The sequence below is a fragment of the Rhinoderma darwinii genome, chromosome 6 (assembly GCF_050947455.1).
Source record: "Rhinoderma darwinii isolate aRhiDar2 chromosome 6, aRhiDar2.hap1, whole genome shotgun sequence".
In the NCBI taxonomy this organism is placed as follows: Eukaryota; Metazoa; Chordata; class Amphibia; order Anura; family Rhinodermatidae; genus Rhinoderma; species Rhinoderma darwinii.
Window position 1 is genome coordinate 15,504,584 of NC_134692.1, and position 25,511 is coordinate 15,530,094.

Sequence of the window (25,511 nt, forward strand, 5' to 3'; positions counted from 1 at the left end):
CCCTATAGTCAAGAATATAACTACTATAATACTGCCCCTATGCACAAGAATATAACTACTATAATACTGCCTCTATATACAAGAATATAACTACTATAATACTGCCCTTTATATACAAGAATATAACTACTATAATACTGCCCCCTATATACAAGAAAACAACTACTATAATACTGTCATTTATATACAAGAATATAACTACTATAATACTGCCCCCTATATACCAGAATATAACTACTATAATACTGCCCCCTATATACAAGAATATAACTACTATAATACTGCCACCTATATACAAGAATATAACTACTATAATACTGCCCCCTATATACAAGAATATAACTACTATAATACTGCCCCCATATACAAGAATATAACTACTATAATACTGCCCCTATATACAAGAATATAACTACTATAATACTGCACCTATATACAAGAATATAACTACTATACTACTGTCCCTATATACAAGAATATAACTACTATAATACTCCCCCCTATATACAAGAATATAACTACTATGATACTGCTTCCTATTTACAAGAATATAACTACTATAATACTGCCCTCTATGTACAAGAATATAGTTACTATAATACTGCCCCCTATATACAAGAATATAACTACTATAATACTGCCCCTATATACAAGAATATAACTACTATTATACTGCCCCCTATGTACAAGAATATAACTACTATAATACTGCCCCTATATACAAGAATATAACTACTATAATACTGCTCCCTATATACAAGAATATAACTACTATAATACTGCCCCTATATACAAGAATATAACTACTATAATACTGCTCCTATATACAAGAATATAACTACTATAATACTGCTCCTATATACAAGAATATAACTACTATAATACTGCACCCTATATACAAGAATATAACTACTATAATACTGCCCCTATATACAAGAATATAACTACTATAATACTGCCCCATATACAAGAATATAACTACTATAATACTGCCCCTATATACAAGAATATAACTACTATAATACTGCTCCCTATATACAAGAATATAACTACTATAATACTGCTCCTATATACAAGAATATAACTACTATAATACTGCACCCTATATACAAGAATATAACTACTATAATACTGCCCCTATATACAAGAATATAACTACTATAATACTGCTCCCTATATACAAGAATATAACTACTATAATACTGCCCCCTATATACAAGAATATAACTACTGTAATACTGCCCCCTATGTACAAGAATATAACTACTATAATACTGCCCCTATATACAAGAATATAACTACTATAATACTGCCCCTTATATACAAGAATATAACTACTATAATACTGCCCCTATATACAAGAATATAACTACTATAATACTGCCCCCTATATACAAGAATATAACTACTATAATACTGCCCCCTATATACAAGAATATAACTACTATAATACTGCCCCCTATGTACAAGAATATAACTACTATAATACTGCCCCTATATACAAGAATATAACTACTATAATACTGCCCCTTATATACAAGAATATAACTACTATAATACTGCCCCTATATACAAGAATATAACTACTATAATACTGCCCCCTATATACAAGAATATAACTACTATAATACTGCCCCCTATGTACAAGAATATAGCTACTATTATACTGCCCCTATATACAAGAATATAACTACTATAATACTGCCCCCTATATACAAGAATATAACTACTATAATACTGCCCCCTATATACAAGAATATAACTACTATAATACTGCCCCCTATGTACAAGAATATAGCTACTATTATACTGCCCCTATATACAAGAATATAACTACTATAATACTGCCTCTATATACAAGAATATAACTACTATATTACTGCCCCTATATACAAGAGCATAATCACTGCAATTCTGCCCCGTGTGTATGGGGAAGTAGCTTTCTGACAGCTGGCTTTGTAATCTATGTTGGCTGCAATTGGAACAATTTCTTTGTATCTTAGTTCTTTCATTCTGTCAGGTCCCCCTTTCAGTCAAAATAGTGGGTGAACCTTCCCCCTCCCTATACAGAGTCTACAAAGTGTGAATTATGATCTGGTATCAAGGACAAATTATTTATTTTTCCATCGGGAATATGTCAGACATACCTAAGCTTTTGCCAATCAACTTGGTGGTACATTTAATGTAGGCTGGTGTAGTTTAATAGTAATGGAGGAAGTAGCTAGCTTCTCCTCCTACTGGGTTTTTATTAGAAATTAATAAAACTCCAGCCTGGGACATAAGTGTAGGACAAGAAAGGTGGACTATGAGATTTTAAAGATTTGTTGTTTTAAAAATCTCTAAAAATACATTTTGTTATGTTGTTTTTTTTTATCAGATATCTATATTCTGGTGTATATTATTATTGTACTTTCAGGTTACCAAAAATTCAAAGAGCCTCGTTTGTGATAAATATTTAGTAGAAATACTGCATTTCATATAAAATCTATTCCTATTCAGTTTTGGAAATGTAACTTAAATTTTCTCCATTTACAGAAAATGCATTTTTACCCCTTCTCTGATTCCATTTCTGTAATAAACAGCTACTGCCGTTCATTACAGGCCCCAGTAAACGCAATTATCGCCATCAGAAAACCATTGAATGCTTTTACTGCAATGAGCTGTTCCCAGAGAGGTGTTAGTAGTCTCTGCCGCCCTTGCAGGTCATGGAGCGGAGGAACACAGCGTGCCGACTGCAGTTATTACCTGTCACTCCCACAGCACAAGTGACACTTCTATAAAGCTACTAGCTCACAGAGGTACAATGTACTCAGGCACTTTACAAGAGCAAATCAAATAGAACGAAAAGATAAAAAAAATAATGAAGAGGAAAGACCACTCAGGGACTTAATTCTACAGCATAAAACTCCATTACTCTTACACTTTTCAAGCTAAAATAAAAAAAAAGTGAACCTATCCTTTTACTTTTTTTTTGTAATTTGCATTTATTAATTTCAGAATAAATCTTTTGCCTGTCCATAGAGTTAAATCATCAATTTCTGTCTGCCTGAAGCCACCACTAGGGGGAGCACAGTGCACACATATTTTTACAGCACTCATTCAAATCAATAAAAAATCCATGTGCAGTAATAAAGCTCCCCCTAGTGGTGATTGCAATCTTCCAGAATTTCACCATTCATTTCTGTTATATAGCTCTCACCGCTCCAGCGCTGCTCCTCTACGCACTGTCAGGGGTTGCACCACGTTGCTATGGCATATCAGGGATTTCAGATTGTGTCCAGGTTCTGGAGGTCCTTGCGTAAACTTCTGGATCTTTTGCTGGGTTACGCCTCTGTCTATCATCCGGACCAGTAGACAGACCAAACATAATAATCAGTCCCTGGAACAGTTTTTGCACTCCTACATCAGTTCACACCAAGATAACTGGCTCGACCTTCTGCCGTGGGCAGAATTTGCTCATAATATCCACGTCTAGTTTCTGGTGTCTCCATTCAAATCGGTTTTCGGACACCGACCCAGATTTTTTGCTGCCTCTATCTTGCTGTCATCCTTTGCAAAAATCTAAGCTTGATCTACAAAGAAGTAAATCAGAGAATGCAACAGGCTGCAAAAAAAACAAAAACTGTTTGAATATTCTGCCGAGTTTGGTTGTCAGCCAAGAATATCAGGCTAAGAGTACCCTCCTTCAAGTTGGTGCCTTGCTGCATTTGTATCTTCTAGGTTCTCAAACGCAACAAACCTGTGACTTACAGTGTCCATCTTCCTTCCAATCTCCGAATTCCGAACTGTTTCCATATCTATCTGCTGCGATTTTGAACAGTTTCTCCAAATCCCTCAACACTTCCAGACCACCGAGGTTAATCATATCACTAACTCCCAAGTTTTTTCTGGGCAAACTCTACTTCTTCATCGATTGGAAGGGTTACAGTTTAAGGGGAGAGATCATAGATATCGTATCCATGCTCCTCGACTGATTAAGGACTACTTCAAGAAACATCTCAACTCTCCTCACAAAGGGCATACTGGGAGGAACCCTAAGATGGGAGTTACTGTTATATACTTCTCCCTCTAGCCAGTGGCGTAACTACCGCTATAGCAGCCGTAGCGGTTGCTACGGTGCCCGCAGCATGAGGGGGCCCGTGCCACTCGCCAGCACGGGCCCCCCATGGCCGGAGGCTCCGCTAGCAGCCTATATGGCTGCTACAGCGCAACGCCACTGAAGGGTTTGTTCCTACAAAAGACATGCATCCCCTATCCACAGGATAGGGGATACATGTGGGATCGCTGGGACACCCAGCGGTAAGGAGAATGGGGGACCGAAAGTCCCCCTGAAGTTCTCCATGACAAACCTCGGACTTCCGGGGTCTTTCTGCAGCTCCATAGAAATGACTTGCGGATCGGTCGCGCTTGTACGCATGCGTGACCAGCGCTCCATTCATTTTTATTGAACTGCGCAGACTCCGGAAGTCTGAGGTTTGTCATGGAGAACTTCGGAGGACTTTTCGGTCCCCCGTTCTCCTTATCGCTGCCAGTGATCACTCATGTATCCCGTATCCTGTGGATAGGGGATACATCTCTTTTATAGGACAAACTATATGGCGTTATCTACAGGGGGGGTCTGTATGGCATTATCTACAGGGGGGTTCTGTATGGCGTTATCCTAAGGGGGGGTTCTCTATGGTGTTATCTACAAGGGGGGTCTGTATGGCGTTATCTACAGGGGGGCTGTATAGCGTTATCTACAGGGGTGGCTGTATGGCGTTATCTACAGGGGGGGCTGTATGGCGTTATCTACAGGGGGGCTGTATGGCGTTATCTACAGGGGGGATTTGGGGCTTTAAGATGTTATCTACAGGGGGCTGTGTATGGTGTTATCTATAGGGGCGCTGTGTGGTGGAATCTATAGGGAGGCACTATCTACAAGGGGGGGGGTTGTGTGATACCCAGCGGAGGGGAGGCCCCTGTCAAACGTTTGTTATGGGGCCCAGTCTTTCCTAGTTACGCCCCTACCTCTAGCGCTTCCCCTCTGCACTCTGTCGGCGGTTGGTAGAGGTCTATTTAAGCCGGGCGAGGGCCTCCTGACCCTTTCCTGAGTATTAGTTGCCATCTTGGACACTGCCTCTAGCTTGTGACTGTATTCTTCTGTCTGCCTGTGTTGACCTGTGATTCTTCCCTGGACTTTGCCTCTTTCTTTGCCCCTTGGATTTTTCACCTTCCATTGTGCCCCTCCTGTTAGACCTTCAGCTTGGACTTTTGACGCTGTCTCCCTATTACGCCCACTGGATTTGACGTCCTGTGCTGACCTCCCAGTTCTGACAGACATCTGCCGCCAGTTTTATGTTTGTTCTTGATGGGTACGGACCATGACTATTGTAGGGTCTGGGGTCATGTACTCCGCATTAGGCCCCATGCACACAACCGTAAAAAATTTCCGTAATACGGTCCGCAATTACGGACCCGTTCATTTCTATTGGCCGTGGACACTTTTCCGTATCGCTACGGATTGGTATCCATGCCATAGAACTCTGCCGGGAATTATGGAGCATGTCATACTTCTCGTATTTTACGGGCCATGCTCCCATACTTTGTATTGGAGAACAACCCGAAAATGCGGGCTGCTGTCTGTGGTCGTCGGCACCCAGTTGTGCCCGCAAGCCATGCTGTGATTACGGGCATGGCCATGTGCATGAGGCCTAACACAGTGGGCCTCAGTGATCAAAACTGACCTTGTTGCCCATAGCAACCAATCACTGTGCTGGGTTTCATTTTCCCTCAGCAGTTTAAGAAATGAAAGCTGAGCTCTGATTGGTTGCTATGGGCAACAAGACCAATTTTTCAGTTAGCAGTTTTGATAAATGAGGCCGAGGATATCAGTTTTATCTGGAGTGTTCCTTTATCTTTATTAGGGAAGTCACCTAATGGGTTTGAGCTTCTGTGTGAAACTTGTAAGAATATGAAAATGACTGTAATCCTCATTTAAAAAATAATTTCCCAATTACCTTGATGTTTCTGTTCAGATTATAAAACATATTGGTTGGAAATAATAATTTAACTTTGTTCCGTATATAAAAATGATATTTTTCCTCCATCACTCGTCCAACAACGTAACAAATCATGAAGACACGGGGGAAATCTCAGATAAAATTAGCTGTGTGCATTGAGAAGGCATCGGATACTTTATTACTGATATAGAATACAAATATACTTGTACTTGACGTTCACACCCGGAATAACGAGGTTTGATTATAAGTGAAAGAGTAAAGCAGACTTATATCACAGCCCGCGTCACCGACCGTCCGGACGAGAAGAAGAGGAGCACTTTAAATTGGTTTTATGCTGACAGAGCGACAAGCGGTTATTAATATTACAAGACACTGTTGGTTCTGCATTTATGGATGACTGAGCTGAGTGATTTGGTCTCGAGCTGCAACATAAGCAATATATCCGGAATATATTGTACACATTCAGAATCAGGTCTCCAGGCAATCGCCAAGAAATTCTTCTTACAGGAAACTATGAAAAACAGACTCAAGTGTCCAATTTTAGAAAATGGCATCAAAATTGGTAAAATAATATAGAAAGAAACATAGATAGATAGATAGATAGATTAGATAGATAGATAGATCTGAGATAGATAGATAGATAGATAGATAGATAGATAGATAGATAGATAGATAGATAGATAGATAGATAGATAGATAGATAGATAGATAGATAGATACGAGATAGATACGAGATAGATAGATAGATAGATAGATAGATAGATAGATAGATAGATAGATAGATAGATAGATAGATAGATAGATAGATAGATAGATAGATAGATAGATAGATATGAGATAGATAGATAGATATGAGATAGATAGATAGATAGATAGATAGATAGATAGATAGATAGATAGATAGATAGATAGATAGATAGATAGATAGATAGATAGATAGATAGATAGATAGATAGATAGATAGATAGATAGATATGAGATAGATATGAGATAGATGATAGATAGATATGAGATAGATAGATATGAGATAGATAGATATGAGATAGATACGAGATAGATAGATAGATAGATAGATAGATAGATAGATAGATAGATAGATAGATAGATAGATAGATAGATAATGAGAAAGATAATATTTATTAACAAACAATGAATAGGGGCTATTAGCCTGTTTACGGCATAGCCCCTCATGGTAACACGGCGCTCCCCGCCCCCCTTTTTTTCTCCTCTTCTCTCCTTTTTACTATTCAGTTTATTATTATGGTCTTTATATTAATTATTTTTTTGTTTAATCCTTCTTTCCCTATTTCATTTGGTACTTACCTGTTCCAGGTCAAGTTCAGGACAGCGGTGCTCCCCCCACCCCTTTTTATTCTGCGATGCGCAGGTTCTGGATAATTCCATGTTGTGGTGGGAAAATCCTGTGTTTTCATTGGATCCTTTCAGTAAAACGGCAGATTATGGGTATATATTCCCAGGTTTTGAACGGTGTGTTGCCCGTCCGAGCTGGAGCTGAAGAGGATCATCATCGCCCCGCCCTCCCTCTCTTATTCTGTTGCAGTATTTGTTAGTGGGGGTTTAGTCGCCCAGTTTATGGGTGGACATGATCATGAATTATTGGTATATTTTGTATTGGTTTTTAAATATTTGGTATTTATTACAAGTTTAATATTTATTTATTATCTATTTATTATGTAACCCCTTAATAAATACTGTGGCCAACTTATTCCATATGAATAGTCTCTTGGTCTTTATTTATTTAGTGAAGTCATGGTATGTGTGTTTTGTATGTTGGGTGGCGCCTGTGTTACCATGTGCTCCGTTTTAGCTCACTCAATAGTGCCCATCTCAAGCTTGAGAAAGTAATTATTATTATTATTATTATTATTAATAATAATAATAATAATAATAATAATAATTATTATTAATAATAATATTATTTAGTATTACAGGACAGGCAATCAATATAATATTCCTGGAACACCCCTTGTAGTGAAGTTTTACTTCTGTCTAATATATTGAGGTAATGGAGACCACTGATGTGACCCTTAGGGCCGTTTTACCAACATTTGACTTTATTGTATTCATATTGGGTTTTCAACGACTTTGAAAGTCTTTAGTCGTGTCCTGAATTTTCAGATGGATTTTCTAATGCAGTTTTAGGTTAGTATCTGATCATATTGTCACCACTTACTCTAAACTTTTTTTTACTATTTTCTTTTTGCAGGATATATTGAGGAAAAATGTGAAATTCCTTGTCCATTTGACTGTAAGCTGAGTGGCTGGTCCGGCTGGTCCTCGTGCAGCGCCTCATGTGGGATCGGAGTAAAAGTTAGATCTAAATTTTTGAAAGAAAAACCTTACAATAGGGGACGGCCCTGTCCAAAGCTTGACCTTAAAAATCAGGTGGGTAATAATAAAAATAATCATCATTTATTATTTTCAAAATGAGGACTTGGGGTCTTTGTTTCCTTTAGGTGCAAGTTTTCTGTAATTTGGTGCACATTACATTTAGACATTTCTGTTCTTTTTATATTTCTTGCTGCCTATATCCACAAATCTTTTATCTATCTATCTATCTATCTATCTATCTATCTATCTATCTATCTATCTATCTATCTATCTATCTATCTATCTATCTATCTATCTATCTACTTATCTATTTAGCTATCTTTATTTGTACCATATATCTATTAATATCTATACACATATGTATGTATATATATATATATATATATATATATAATGTGTGTGTATATATAGGTGTTTATAATATATCTAACCATTGAATATATTCATATTATACGTACATACATTTGCAGTGATAATTTCTTCCTTCCTACACGGACTATGATAATTGTATTGCTTTTAAATATTGCATTAATTCCCCTACGCAGCGTCACCGCAGGGAGTCTTAACTAGATTATATATAAACACATGCCAAGTTTAGACTCCACAAACATAATGAATTTCATTTCTAGCTGTTTTCACCAGATGTTTTTAACGCCAAATAATACTATTATCTGAGTCACAAATGAGGTTAACAGGCGAGGGGTAAATAAAATCCCACAGCAGTGGTGCAATGCTGCGCTCTACATATACGTCTAATGGTATTAGAATACGTGCGCAGTGGGAAGTCTATTACTTTGGCTCAGAGCTGCATTAATGGTGTTGAATCATTTTCAATAACTATGTCACAATGGGTTATTCAATCATTATGGGGCATAGAAAGATTGATGAAATATATGACTTATCCAGTTACAGCCAATAATGTCATACTGGACAGGGGTCATGTGGCTTTCGGAGAAGTTTACAGATAAGCAAATACTCAAAGTTTTAGCTATACCACAGATGTAACCTAAAACTCCTGGACCCCAATGCCAAACCTGTAACAGGGGAAAGATACGGGAAAAAACAGACACAGAGACACAGAGCGCTCCTCTAAGGTGATAACTTAGGTTCAAAGACAAATGGCACAAACATAGGTGACAGAGGGGTGTGTGATTATACACTCACCTTCTGCGGTTGAGCAAGATGGTCTGCAGAACATGAACATCTTTCATGTGGAGACCATAGGCTCCATAGATTGGCAGTCTGCTGGCCGTCGGGTGGACACCGGTAACTGAAGGGTCTGCACGGTCTATCAGGCTGAAGACCTAAGTACTAGGTCGAAACGCGTAGCTTCTAGATCTACCTATAGTGATACATGCTGTTTTTAAGTACAAGTCGTTTTTTTTATGCAATAAAGCTGTTTTATACTTTATTCACCGAGAAGCCTTTCCGTTATTGGGAACCTAGCCGACTATCCACGCCTGTGCAGGAGCGCCTTCAGTAAGGAGTGAATTCTTTTTTCGGGTATCTTTAAACCTGTAACAGGGCCACCCACCTACATGTGCGATTTATAATGCTGGTGTCTTCTTATGTGGCAAAGGTCAAAGAAAGACACCAGTTCCTCTGCACCCCTAAAACTACACCCGTGCATGATCCCACAATGATTATACCAGCTGTGATCCTATAATAATTATACCAGGAGTGTAATGACGGGGTAGGGAGACAGACAGGTGAGCCCTAATCTACCCGCCACTCAGTCCCTGCCAACTTGCAACGGCCCGTCCTAGGTGACGGCGTACAACTCAACAAGTGCACGACAGACAAACAGACAAGGGTACACAGAAGCTAAGGGAAATGGGGCAGTTGCCCACGGCAACACAGTGAGCAACAAGAGTAGTGAACGAGCCGAGTCAAACCAGGAGTGCACGAGCTACAAATCGCAGAGCAGGAGCGTAGTCAGTAAAGCCAGGGTCAAAAATGAAGCAAGGTCAATAATCATAGCAGGAGCAGCAGAGCCAGGAAACAGAAAAGAATCACAGGCAAAGGAGGAGCAGGAAATGCAGACAGAGGGCGGGAGCTAGCTCCGTCTGGCCAGGCTGTGATAGGCTCTCCCACTCCTCAGCTTCCCAGCCTGACTGGTAGAAGATCGTGTCACTCTCTCAGACTTAGGAACAGGTGCAGACTGATTACCCACGGGCGTCGACACAGAAGCTGTGTCTGGCAGATCCTTTACAAGGAGTGTGGTCCCCAATGCAAAGTCTGTTTCAGTCCCCTCCCTAATGTGCCATTTATAATACTGGTGTCTTCTAATGCTTCTGAGGGACCTTTGGGTCCCCTCAGGTTCCAGGGCCCTGTTGCGACTGCTACCTCTGCTCCCCTGTATTATCCCATAATAATTATACCAGCATTGATCCCTTAATGAGTATACCACAAGTGATTAATTATACCACCACTGATCCCATAATAATTATACCCCCACTGATCCCATTCTGATTATACCAGAACGCATCCCGTAATAATTATTCCTGCACTAATCCCATACTTATTATACCACAGTGATCCTACAATGATTTTACAAACCGTGATCCCATAATAATCAGCACTGCTGTTCTCTAATGTGTCAGAAGTGCTGTTAAGCCCCCTTGGGCACCAGGGTACGACCGCAAACTCGAAACCATGTGATCCATAATACGTATTTATACCACTATTGTTATATTAGAATTTCTAAAAATGTGATTACATTTAAAAAGTAGCAAAATTGGAATTGCAACATTTTAGAATTGTTATGATCATTATTTTTTCTTCTTTTTTTTCCTTAAAACTGCAATAATGGAAAGGGATAATATGAATTTGTTGTCCAAAAGTTTTCAGCACCGCAGGAAAAAAGTAAACCTAAAAATAAATCAATATTCCCACCATGTTCTAGTACTTTTTTATTTATTTAGAGTTGGTTTATATTATTACGGAGTCTGGATAAGCAGACAGAAGACTGAAATCAATTAAACGTACTTGAGCCAATATCTGTAGTAACCAGCGTGGAACACTCTTTGATTTTCTTTGGCGCTGTCATTTTTATACTGTGATAATAAATCTCAAAAACACGACCGTTCCTGCGTGTATTTACAAAGTCAGTTCCTATTTATCAGTTCCAGAGCTGTAATGATGCTCCTCACTATTATACGATTTATACAATAATCATGATAAATGTGCACTCTACATGACAAATTTTAGCTTCAGAGTCGAATTTGCTAATTAGAGAACAGTATCATGTGCGGAGTGCAAAAACATCTAGCACAGTTATCTAGTCATAGCATAGATGAGAGGAAGGGTAATGGGGCCCATGAAGAGGGAGTTCAGCTCAAATTGTCTCCATTCTTCTCCATGGGCATTGTAAACCTGTGTAGGTCTCCATCCATCTACACAAATGGTCACTGTGGATAAGGAGGAGCGTGAACAAGCCCTGGACCATCCTGTTACCCAGACAACATGGGGCATGAATAAATTAAGGAACAGTACGATTTGCTGAGTGCTAAGTCAACACTTTTCTGGTGCTAGTGCAGATTAGGGGAATGGTTGAGGTGTAGAATGTCAAGAATGAGGTTGTCCACCATAGTTTTGGCACAAGTGGCTGCCCGTCGAAAGGGGGTTTGGCTCAGATTGGTTTCATTGAGGGTCACAAAGGATGGGAAGCAGATTAATAAACTCCATAAAGGGTAATCTCGTCAGAGGAAAGGTAGTCAGCTGATACTAAGGAAGGCGGTACATGAGGCTGCTATGGGGTCCATTGAGAAGGGGCTCAGCTCAAGTTGTCTTCATTTTTCTTCCTCATGGGCAGTGTAAAACTGTGGTGGTATCCTTTCGTCCACAGGAGGGGACAACAAGGGTCACAAGGCATGGGAAGGAGTATGAACAAGCACTGGACCTTGACGTAATACTAGAACGACATGGGGAATTAATTAATAAGGGAAAAGTAGGAATTGCTAAGTACAAAAGCAACACAACTATATGGTCATTGTACAGATTGTCATTGTATAAAGGGGGAAGGACATACGGGGGGGGGGGGGAAAGACATATGTAGGCCATGTGGCTGCTATGGGGTCCATGACGGGAAGTTTCAGCTCAAGTTGTTGTTATTCTTTTTCCCCATGGACAATGAAATCCTAGGGAGATCTTCACCCATCCACGGGAAAGACTACCGATCAAATAAATGGACATGGGTCATAGGAGATAGGCAACAGAATGCCCCAGGCCCCCTTAATATTTAGAGGATGACGTGGTGCAGGAACCAATTAGGTATCAGTACAATGTGCTGCATGAAAAAAGCAACACAGTTATCTAGACATAGAGCAGATTAGATGAAGGATAATCCACTTATACCTGGGGACAAGAACATACATACCATAGAACTAGCCCACGTGGCTGGTATGCGTCCAATGGAGAGGGAGCTCAGCTAAGGTTGGCTCCATTCTTCTTGCCTTTGGGCAGTGGAAGTGCCACCAGGCCCAAGAGCGGGCAATAATTTGACCTTGCAATGATGTCCCATTTCTTCATAGTTAGATTATGTTCACACGTAAGAATTTTGCGAATTCTGACGCAAAATTATGCCTCACATTCATTTCAATGGGAGTCGGACGCTTCTTTTTCCCGCTTGCTGATTATTTTAGCTAGCGGGAAAAAGAAGAGTCCTGCTCGATCTCCAGGTGGATTCCGCCCGAACCTCCCATTGATTTGAATGGGAGGGAGGAATAGTTCCGTGGTGGATATTGCGGCGGGACCCGCTCCGCAAAATCCGCAATGTGAACAATCCCTTACAATCCTGATTTGGAGCTTCTCTGGACACTTATAGGAGGCAAGTGATTCTCATACAACTCTTCCATTAAAAATATATAGAATAACTAGCAGTACATGACAAGCCATACATTATTACTATATGTATATCTAAAAGAATCAAGACTGAGATTTGCAATGACAGTTCTGGGTCCAGGGCAGGGGTGGACTGACCATTCCAGCATTAGGGCAGTACCGAGTGTCCATGGCCATAAGAGGTCCACAGACCTTGAGTCAGATGGCATAACCTGGCTCAAGTGTATTATAACTATGTTGGTTAGGGCTCATTCAGACTAGCATGTTCCTATATTGGTTAGTTTTTGCAGATTGTCGCCCATTGAAGTCTATGAGTGTGCTGTCCACGTTTCATGCATCAGAAATGCAGAGAAATAAAACAGGAAGTGCTTGCCGAAGATAATCACGGACATGAAAAAAGGATACCACACGCAAAGCACACTGACATGAAATGCAGGAAATACGGTCCGTTTTTTTGCTCACACAAATCGGACATGCTTGAGTGAACGTAGCCTTAGGAAGGAGCTCAGACCACTATTAGTCCACCATTGGTCCAGGGAAAGCTAGTCATAGAAATGATGATTCTTCACACAATACAACTATAAATGCTGAATATGAAATATAATCAATATGTCTCCATTTTTGTAATGGAGACAAGTATTTGGGCTCATTTTTGTGTCCATCTTTGATCTTTGTAAAGAGCAAAAACCACTTTCAAGTAATTGTATAAGACTGATTTCCTCCAGGCTTTAAAAACATTGTCCCATCATGTTAACCCCCTTTCCTAATGGAGCTATTGGATTCAATGGGCAACCATATAAATACATGGTCGAGTCCTCCGTGGCTCTGTGCAGTGGATCTTCACCCTGACTTATGGGGGGTCTTGATTAAGGGATTGGGATGGTGGGATATGGAAGAGGTGCTGAGTTAGGGGAGCCTCGAGTAGGGCCCTAATAGAGTGACCCTCTAAACAGGATGTATCCTCATAGGACATCCCATTTATTGAGGTTCTACACCTACAATAAATGTATTTTTAGAAAAAGCGGATTAATAAATCAGACTGAGAATCTGGGACTACTGCCGATACAAGACAGGGCCAATCCATTTCTGAGCTGAACTGCTTTGAGACAGCCTGATTGGTCGGGATACACCACATAGCAACCCCAGTCAGGCAGCACGTTCCATAGCAACCATCCTGTCACAGATTGCTCCAGCACAAGGAAACCTTGCTGCTGAACTATGGACAGATAAGGGGCAACAAGGCTTAATCGACTCCACTTATTCCCTATGTAGAAAAAGTTAAAAATAACAAAATTTACCAAGATTGCTTGCTCCTTTTCCCCCTTTTTATTTCTTTATTTTTCTCTTTCTTTTTTACTTTTTCTGTTTATTTCTTCTTTCCTCCTCTCTCTCTTTCTCTCTCTCTCTCTCGTTCTTTCCTTCTTTTTTCTTTATTTCTTTCTATATATGTCTTTCTTTCTTTCTTTCTTTCTTTCTTTCAATATGTCTTTCTCTCTTTCCTTTCTATATGTTTTTCTCTCTTTCTTTCTATTAGTCTATTTAATATCTATTTCTCTATCTCATATCTATCTATTTAATCATATCTCTCTATATTATCCTATCTATCTATCTATCTATCTATCTATCTATCTATCTATCTATCTATCTATCTATCTATCTATCTATCTATCTATCTATCTATCTATCTATCTATCTATCTATCTATCTATCTATCTATCTATCTATCGCCAGCTCCACCCTCAGCTCTTACAATGGAATCTTAATCAAATTATATATAAAGTTTAAAATAAAGATTGGAATATTATTGTTTCACAGTATTTTACCTGTAACTGGACCTCTGGAGGCCCATGTAGAATTTGATCAGGATCTCTGTCATCGTGGAAATATATGCAGCTGTTTCACTGTACAAGTAGCAGAAAAATTCCACAAACTGCTGTAATCTATCATTAGCTGCCAATTATGCCTGGCACCAACGCACGGCAGCAGTAATGGGGTTTACCACACAACGTGGCAGCGTCCATTGTGCTGTAGCCGCGTCAGAACACAGTGTTTTATTAGACCCACAAAGAAATTAAGAGATTTTGACCTCATGACCAAGTGTAACCATGCACGGATCAGAAACAGCAGTAACTGCATATGTTCTCCCCCTAAAGGGAATGATAAACTGTGTGTAATTGTGGCCATTTAAAGATCCAGATGCAATGAGAATGGAGAATAATAGAATTAGTAGCTAAAAATAAGATATGTCATGAACAAATACACAGTAAACAGTGAGGTCCCTGTTCTTCCCAAACCTCTGTCCCTACCTACTTGGGCGGCGTTCCCTATACTGGTACAAGTGAAACTGACAAACCGATAAGACAGAGACGGTACGAAATAACAAAGGGTCACCTGGGAAGACATGGAGGGAGAGGCAGGGCAATGGCACCGTGGACAAGTCTGGGCGCAAAAGGCAGGGGCAGGCAGGGTCAAACCGGGAGAGTGCGGAAAAAACAAAAGTCAGAAGGCAAAGAAAAGTCAGGAGTCCAGCCGAGGTCAGGTCACAAGAAGTCAAAAAGCAAGTCCCTCAGGGGAGTCTGAAACAAGGGAAAACACCAGGCAAGGAAACTCTAATTACAGACAAAGGCCAACTATCCCAGGCTGAACTAAATAAGGAGAGGGCAGGAGCTCAGGAACATCAGCCAGGCTCTGATTGGCCTGACGCTCCTGAGCTCCTATTGGCTGCACACTGCCTCAGTCTGCCAGGCTGGGCGACGCCCAAGCGAGTAACTCTCGATGTCCTGGAGACCGAGGGAGCCGCAGGCAGAGAGTATGTGGCAATACACAAGCGGATGGACACACTGAGAACGGTAACCAACATTTTTAAATTTTTGGGTGGAATTCTCCTTTACACTCGACACAGTGCACCTGAGTCCCCGTCACATGACCAGGACCGATTTCTTCCCTGGAAGTAAAAAATGAAGGTTCCCATTAAAAGACAGCAAACAGAGATCTTGAAAACTATGAGGAATTGATGCAGAAAGTATATTGAAAAATTGTATAACTGTTTAATATAAAAAAAACGAAAACATTTATTTACTGAAACTGGAATACTGAGGTAGTTTCAATGAGAACAATAGCATTGTAACATTGCTTATTGCATACATTGTGCTAATTGTTGATAAATTATGGTGCCTACATCGAACTTTAAGGGTATGTTCACACGCTTAAAAAAAATGGCTGAAAATACGGAGCTGTATTCAAGGGAAAACAGCTCCTGATTTTCAGCTGTTTTTTAAGCAACTTGCATTTTTTATGGCCGTTTTTGGAGCTGTTTTTCTATAGAGTAAAATAAAAACGGCTCCAAAAACTGCTCAAGAAGTGACATGCACTTCTTTTTACGGGGCGACTTTTTTTTTTTTTTAAACGAGGCGTAAAAAAACGCCCTGTCGGAACAGAACGCCGTATTTCCCATTGAAATCAATGGGCAGATGTTTGTAGGCATTCTGCTTCCGATTTTTCAGCCATTTTTTGGGACGTTTACGGTCCAAAAGAAGGCTGAAATTAGCCCGTGTGAACATACCCTAAGGCAGGGGCTACACGGTTACACAGCTGGGGATGCATTGAGTGGTCACAATGCAACTTCTATTATTTCCTAAGGGGAAAAAGGAGTAGGCAATCTTGGTAAATTTTTAAAGCAGGAATAAAAGAAAGAAAGTACGAAAGAGAGAGAGAGAGAGGAGGAAAGAAGAAAGAAACAAAATAAAGTAAAAAAGCGAGAAAGAAAGAGAAAAATAAAGAAAAAAAAGAGTATGAAAGAAAGAAAGAAATAATGAAAGTAAGAAATATAAAGAAAAAAAAGAAAGAGGAAAAAAAGAAAGAGAAAAGGAAAAAAGAAAGAGAATTAAACGAAAGAGCAAGAAAAATAAAAAGAAAGAAAAAAAAAGAGAAAGAAATTGGTGGATAGATATGAAATAGATGTCTATGTCGTTTTTAGTGGGGGAAGTCTGACACCAGAGATATGAAATATGCGGGGTCATTCTTTTTACACGTCAGATTTAGAAGAGTTACGCATTTTTCCACAAATTCGCTGCAAAATCCGCTGTGTCTGACCTTAGATATGCTCTTGTTCTGGATAGCTATAGGGTGGCCACTCAAAATCATATTATTTGCCAGGCCCTGGATAGCAATGTGCCAACGTCCATCATACCAAGTGATAAACTCAACTCTACTATATTTGCAGGCTCACCTGTCCTATACCTATATACAGGACGAGTCTAAAGTCAGGAACCACCCCAAGTTCTGTAAGGTCATCATTCCCACTATGCATGAGACCAATGACCAGAGGATGTACCAATGACTTATGTTACCCTACCCCTCCGCCAGCTTGAAAACCACCAACTTGACTGCATCTTTATAAAGTCGATGAGACTCCTGCCTCCTCTATAACTAAAAAACGGAAATCATCTCGGTCAGTTTCTATCTCAGTGCGACAAGAACTTGTGTCATTAGTAACCGCGATTCCACACCACATTTTATTGTAAATTGATCACAGTGCGGAACACCTACAAATCAGACCTGAAGAGGTTTGTGAAGTTGTAAAAGGCGTCTAAGCGTCTGGTGGGCATTTGTCATCAAGCAGGTGAACTAATGGCTATGTAATTTTCTTTTCTCTTTGCTTGTCACGCGCACTTCTAATCTGGACCTCGACAAAGGCTCAGGTTGGTATTTCATTCTATGTATTGATTATCATTTCAAATACAGTGTTATTACTCTTCATTATGAGCCGGCAGCTTCTCTATTTTGTCTACGCTCTATGTGTAAATACTAATTTGCCTATGAAGTGTTGTATGTCATTTCCATAATGCAGACTGGCGGGGATGTCAGATAAAGCTCCGGGGAACACGCGCCGGCTTATCTGCTGCTTTCATGTGCTGTTTAGTTACCGCACAGGAAATAACGTTGCGTTGTACGAACTTTTCTCCTCATTCAGACGAGCGTATATCTCGTCTTTGTGACGGCCGTTATGTCCTAATTTACTGCGTGTCACGCATCCCTCCATAGACTCTAGACTCACGCACGGGTGCACCTCAGACGTGAAAAACATCCGTTTTTTACATCCAAGGTTGCCGACGCTCGTCTGAATGTAGCCTAAAGGGGTTATCCGGGATGTGAATTTTTTTTAAAAGGGGCAGAAAATTAAATATATAAACCAAAAAAGCAATACTTACTCATCCTTGACCCGGCGATCCAGCGCTGAGTCTCCAGCGGCACTCCTAGTGGTTGTTTACATGCAGGTAGCAGCCAATCAGAGGACTTAGCGGGACTCACTGGTGACATAATGCCAGAAATACAACATATGGTTTCTGAGCCCCGCTGAGCCCTCTGATTGGCTGCAGCAGTCACATGCTACGTGCATGGAAACAACCACTGGGACTGCCACCAGAGCGTCAGCGTTAGATCGCCGGGGTCAAGGATAGGTAAGTATTGATTTTTTGGTTTATTTATTTCCTTTGCAGCACCTAATAAAAGAAAAGTGCACTCCAGATAACCCCAGTTTAAAAATAAAAAGCATGTGATCATTTTCGACAGGTTGCATATTCCCGGACGATCTAAAACGTTAAATAGGGGCGTACCTACCATAGTGGCAGCGCGCGTTATTGCCATGGGGCCTGTAAAGGTAACTAAACCACCTCTTCTGCTTGCCGTGGCACTGTCATAGTGGCTTCCTACAGTTACTAGTAAGGGGGGATTCCTTTCAGGTCAGTGCTAGCTGTATAAATCTATATGCAGTTAGCTATAGCAAGTTTTAATTTCCGATTAAATAACAATTCTAGAGCACATTTTCTTTGAACTCTGTGTTAAACCATTCCTCTGTTATTCCTCTTGGAAATCTATGAATAAATTGACAACTGGCCAATTTTATTATCTTTGTCAATAATGTGTCCTGACACAGTTTGACACTGCCAGAGTGTATAGAGACACACCTCATTGCTGAGGGGAATGGAGTAACGAATTGTCAATTTGTTTATACATTTCCAGGAGGAATAACAGAGAAACTGAATAATGTTGAGTACTGAGAACAGATGCTTCAGAATGTTTTTTTTGGGGTGGAATGCAATTATTTACTAAAAAAGACATATATATAATATAATTTACAGCATCTATTGTAATGTGGGTGCTGGTGAATGGCAAAAGGAAAGACAAAAGCCAGATTTTTGGGGTTTAACTTTGGTAAACCCCATAGTTCTACAACCAAATTTTTCTAATGGGTGAACACATTAAGGGTACGTCCACACGGCACGGATACGCTGCGGATTTTCCATCCGAACTTGCGGGCAGGAAATTCTGCAGCACATTAAAGTAGCAGCAAAGTGAATAAGATTTTAACAAATCTCATCCACATGGAAATTGACCTGCGTTGCAGATTTTTAAAACCGGTGCATGTCAATTTATGTTGCGGATTTCCACCAAGGATCTCACTCCTTTCATGATGGAAACCACAACTAAATCCGCAGCAAAATCCACCTGTGCTTCCGCAGATTAGCAATGCACTCCACAGGTGGATTACCGGCAGAATGTTCTGGCCTGTGTGGATTTACACTTAAATGGAACTGGCACTATTCTTAAAACAAACAAAAAAACAACTTAATTTAAGAATTTCCATAAACATTTTAAAAAAATCAATAATAATTTTTTTTTAAATATAAAATTTGATTTTGGCTATCATGTGTAATTATCCTGTGTGTACTAACCGGAAGGACACTAGAGAAGAAGCTTATCACTATATTGTGTATTCGTAATAAGCAATCGTTCATGTTATCGAAAAAAAAGGAAGGTGATGAGGGCCAAACAAGAAAGGCACATTAGACCCCCTCTTTAGTTCCCATTGACTAATTTGATGACAATGCCTAGACCATTATTGGCTTTTAGATCTCTCATATATATATAGACATAGACTGGTAGAGGTAATAACACCCTAACTGACTCATTCTCCATTCCTGAAGTAATGGCGGAGCACCAGAAAGCCTAGTTCACCCTATATATCCTACGTTGGTCATGAAAAGCAGTGATATAATTACAGTAATCTATTTCATGCAGTCCTGTTAGTCCCGATACATCATGGAAACACATTTGCAGTTATTTAAGGATTTCCAGTGATAAAAGAGGGAACTATTCTGGGAAAGCAAGGACACCTGCAAGACACTGTAATTACCCATTCCTCAGCTGTGGTAGCTTTACAGTATATATTATATCTTATATCAAATACAATGTGCGTTCACCGTAAATTATTTAGTAGCATTTCAGATTCTTCACAAATGTCGCACTAAGAATTGCTCGTGTATTGTACAGCAGTCAGCAGTGCTCAGCCAAATGAATCCTTTTAAGAATAAGTGAAATTACACCCACAATGCTCGGTCTAGCAGCTTCAAAAGAAGCACAGGAAATGAGAAAGAAGTACGAAAAGGTGATACTTTTTTTCTGGAAGAATTTAGAACAATCTATATTTAAAACCTCAACCTATTTAGGTATTGATAATACATGGAAGATTGTATAAAATGTAATACATTTGTAGGGTACTTTAAGAGTAAACAGGGAGGATGGGTGTCACGACTGTGGGGTATATGGACCCACTGGGCTGCTCCGCCGTAGCGGAGTAGCAGTTGGCCAAACAAGAGTCAAGGATAGTCTTTAGGACAAGAGTAGCTGGATAGGAGACTTGGCAGATGCTTGACTTGGCAGATGCTTGACTTGGCAGACGCTTGACTTGACTGACGCTTGACTTGACTGACGCTTGACTTGACGCTCAGGCAAGGAGGAAGAGGGCAGAGACCTTTTTATAGTCCAGGGTGTATTTGGCATTGAGTAGGGACATTTTTACTGGTGCGTTCTGCCCCTTTAAGGCTGGGAAGGAGCGCACGTGCACACCCTAGAGGAAGCAGAGGAGAGCTGCAGCCATGTGCGCCGGCGTCTCTGGAGAGGGAGACGCCGGCAAGCTCTGAGTGCCCTGTGGTCACGGCTGCCGGTGAGTAGGACATGACGGTGGTCAGCATCCGTAGGCATAACAAGGGGGATGTAGCTGCAGTACCTCTTAGTGTCTTTGTGACACTAAGCTGAGAGAGGGGAGATGGAGCAGCAGGAGGGAGATATCTGATTGGCTCAGAGCTCACAGCAATGCCCTTACATACTTGCCAACTGTCCCAAATTTGCCGGGACTGTCCCGAATTTACAGAGACCATCCCGGCAAATTACTGTCCCGGGACTTGTTCCGGCAACTGCTACATTCAATTGTATCTGTGTCCTCAGGCTGCAGATACAATTTAATACTGTGGCAGAGCAGGAAACTATCCGCTGCCTGCTCTGCCATTCACTCCTCCTGGAGCAAAATCCTCGGCCAAAGTGTTGCCAATACCCTGGCCGGGGATTCCACTCATAGACGGGGTCCCTGACTTCACTGTCCATATAAGGGCTGTGACGTCCATGCAGGACACCTCCTGCAGCGGAATCCCCGGCCAAAGCATTGCCGATGCTCTCGCCTCGGATTCCGCTCATAGACGGAGCCCCTGACTTCACTGTCCATATATGGACAGTGATGTCAGGGGCTTCCCCAGAGAAGGAATCCCAGAGCAGAGACTATACTAGCGCTCTGATCCAGGTCTCTGGCTGGGGAAGCCCCTGACGTTACTGTCCATATATGGACAGTGATGTCAGAAGCAAAGCAGGAGGCCCAGGCAGAGTGCTAGTAGCGCTCTGCTCTGGGACTCTGGGTTGGGAAGCCCCTGACATCGCTATGCATATATAGACAGTGATGTCAGGAGCAGAGCTGGAGTACCAGGCAGAGTGCTAGTAGCGCTCTGTCCGGGACTCCTGCTCTGGAGTTGCCCCTGACATCACATTCCCGTCCTGGGGGATCTCCTGACGTCACTGTCTATGGACAGTGAAGTCAGGGGCTCCTCCAGCAGAGGAATCCCCGGCCAAAGCATGGCATCTACAGGAGGGGCTGTGTGGCATCATCTACAGGTGGGCTGTGTGGCATCATCTACAGGAGAGCTGTGTGGCATCAAGTACAGGGGTGTTGTGTGGCATCAAGTACAGGGGGACTGTGTGGTATCATCTATGGGGGACTGTGTGGCATCATCTATGTGGGGATGTGTGGCTCTATCTACAGGGGGCTGTGTGGATCTATCTGCAAGGGGGCTGTGTGGCACTATCTACAGGGGGCAGTGTGGCACTATCTACAGGGGGCACTGTGCTATTATCTACAGAGGGCACTGTGGCACTGTTTACAGGGGGCATTGTGGAATTATCTACAGGGAGCAGTGTGGCAATATCTACAGGGGCAGTGTGTTGCACTATATACTGCGGCCAGTGTGGAGCACCATCTACAAGGGGCACTGAGTGTGGCACTATCTACACTGGTTTTTACGCTACCAGTAGTGGTTAGCACATATGGCCTAGCCCTGCTGATATAGTGAGACATCACCTGCCTGTAAACAACCAGAGACATACTGGCCACCATAGTAGTTGTCAGCCAAACTGGTTCAGACACTTTTGTTTGTTTATTAGTATACAGAAATTCTGGAAAACCACGACCCCACCAGATAAGCCATGCCCCCGAGTACACCACACCCTATGTGTCCCTGGAAAAAAAAACAATTGTTGCCAACTATGCCCTTACATCCCACCAGGAAGAGCAGGCCAACTCTTAGAGAATGGAGGCAAAATTTACATTTACAGAAACCAGCAACGGGAAGGAAAAATACACAAAATATGCATGTTTCACATTTATTTTTGCTATTTGCATTACATCTTAAAGTGTAATGTTTCTTTCTAACAATAGGTACCGTTTGAACAATACATCCCAACTATTTCTTATTCGGTGGGTTTGCCCTTTAAAACGTGTCACAAAGTGGGTGGACTCTTAAGCAAATTTGCCTAAAAGTGGCCATTTTATGGGCATTCCCAGATGGGTTAGGGCAGGGATTAAAAGTGTTTTGCAAATTGGGATGCAAACGTTGGGAGGTATGTTTGAACAAACTTGGTTGAAGCTTTAATACACTTTCAATCTTGTCTCCCAAATAAAAGTTTTCAATGTATTCTGTACCTACAGGTCCTTAACACAATTAGCAATAACAACTACTGCTGCATGTTACTCAGTTGTTCTACAGAAGATGCCAAAACAACACCCCCTTCTCTTTCATCACTTCCTGCTTTGCAGCTATTGGCTGATACCGCCCCTCACAGACTTCCTGCTCTGCTTGCACTCTGCTCATAATACTGTTAGTAATAACTTTCTGGCCAAAATGCAACAGGAAGCAGCTGAAATGGAGTAGAGAGCTCTCAGTGCTACCAGTATTATGTGTGAGTGCATGCAGGGGTCAGGCAGAGAAGGAAGTCTGTGAGATGCAGCTTCAGCCAATAGCTCAGAGCACTGAGTGATGTCAGAGAAGGGGCATAATTTTGGCAGCTACTGCTGTACAGTACAGTCCACTAATATGCAGCTGTAGTTGTTACTGCCTGTGATGTTAAGAACCTATTGTGTACAGAGCACTTTTGGAGTTTTCAGTTGGGGGGGGGGCGGGCAAGAATAAACAAAATAATGGCACTAGTATATTTAATAGTATATTTAATGATTAGATTTTACTAATCATAAAAATTTGCCCAGAGTTTTACTTTAAGGATGAGTAGTTTAAAATCGGAAACTTTATTAGAAATCATTTTATTAAATGGCTTTGTCTTTCGGTAATCGGACTGGAGGGAATATTGCAACGGCAGCACGAAAATGAGTGATTCACTGTGTCCAGCAAGAATAATGGGTTTAGAGAGGTCTCGTCATTTACCAAATTATGCTAAGATGTGTCATAATTATGATTGATGAAATGCTTTATCACATGCCAGCACTTACTCTAATGTGTTCAGTGGTGAGTGTAAGCTTGTCATCGTTCTCTTTTATAACCCAATTTCAAAATTAGTAGCCCTGAAGCCAGATTACTACTACTATAAATATAAAATCCTTTCTCTTTTTTTTTTTTAAAGGGGTATTACAGTCAAAAACATTTATCACCAATATACTGGATAGGTAATAAATGTTAGATCAGTGGGGGTATGACTGTTGAGACCCCCACTGATAGCTAGAACAGGGGACACTGCTACCCTTTACTGTGGCACTAGGATACCAGGAACCAGGAGCAGAGGCCACACATGTACCAGGAAAATTGCCGTACTGGAGAAATAGAATTTTGCACCAGCACTTGCTTAAAAGAGTTGTCTGGGCACGGGGCAGTTTTTCAAACTGATGACCTATCCACCGAATAAAACATCAGTATATGATTGTGGGGGTCCTACACTCCAACCCCACACTGATAAGCTGTTCCGGCTGCCTCCGGCACTGGATATCCGTACCCGAAGGAGATAGCACCGATCACAGTATAGCGGCCGCGCTGCACATATTCAAGTGAATAGGAGCAGAGTTGCAGTATAGCCGCTATACAGAGTACAGAGCCATATGCTTCCGACACCGGCCACTGCATAACATCCGGTGCCTAGAGGCAGCCGAAACAGCTGATAGTTATGGGGTCCTAGTGTCGGATCCCCACCGATCCAATACTGATGACCTATCGTGTGGATAGGTTATCAGTATGAACAACCGCCCTGTTGCCGGACAACCCCTTTGATTGAAATATATCTAAATTATTGTGTAATTTGATTTCCCAACCTCATCCTGTTTTCTTAAAATACCAATTGAAAGAAATACCCCTTTAAGGATAAATCTAAATAGGAGACATTTCCTTTAAATCAGTAAAATACTTGCTTAGATCCAGTAATATATAATGTATGTAATTTTTAACCATAATTAGTTGCAGGATGCTATTAAAATATATTTATTTTTTTCTCCAAAAATGGAGATGATGAATTTCTATCTATGTTACCTATGGGGATGGGGATTATTTTGTTTGTTCTATCAAAGCCGTCCAGTTGTGAACAGAGCGGAATCTTAGTTTCTCCTCTTTTTCTGATATTCATTATACATGAATGGAAGCGTCTAACTATAAGATGATGTGGATGTGTCTTTAATGAGACATGAGAGTTTTTTTCTTCTCTTTGCTGCGATCCTGAGCACTGAACTTAAGTTGAAAAGCTGATCTTGAAATGTCAATCTTTGAAGTCTCTCAGCACAGACAAGACTGGAGAGCCTTTCTCTATTGAACTGCAATGAAAATGTCACAGCAAAAGTACAACTATTCGTAAGGTTAATGATGGAGGTGGGAGCTGAGGATGGAGATTCTAGTTGATAGATTTCACTTTTATACCCCGGACTCTAAAAATGTGAAAATT

At 40.9% G+C, this 25,511-nt stretch overlaps 1 protein-coding gene across 1 annotated transcript in view; it reads left to right on the forward strand.

Annotated features, from left to right (window-relative positions):
- Nucleotides 1-25,511, forward strand: part of THSD7B (thrombospondin type 1 domain containing 7B) — a 406,197-nt gene that overhangs the window by 292,968 nt on the left and 87,718 nt on the right. The window contains exon 15 of the mRNA XM_075829232.1: nucleotides 8,230-8,408. Coding sequence (XP_075685347.1) covers nucleotides 8,230-8,408 — 179 coding nt within the window. The remainder of the gene's footprint in view (nucleotides 1-8,229; nucleotides 8,409-25,511) is intronic.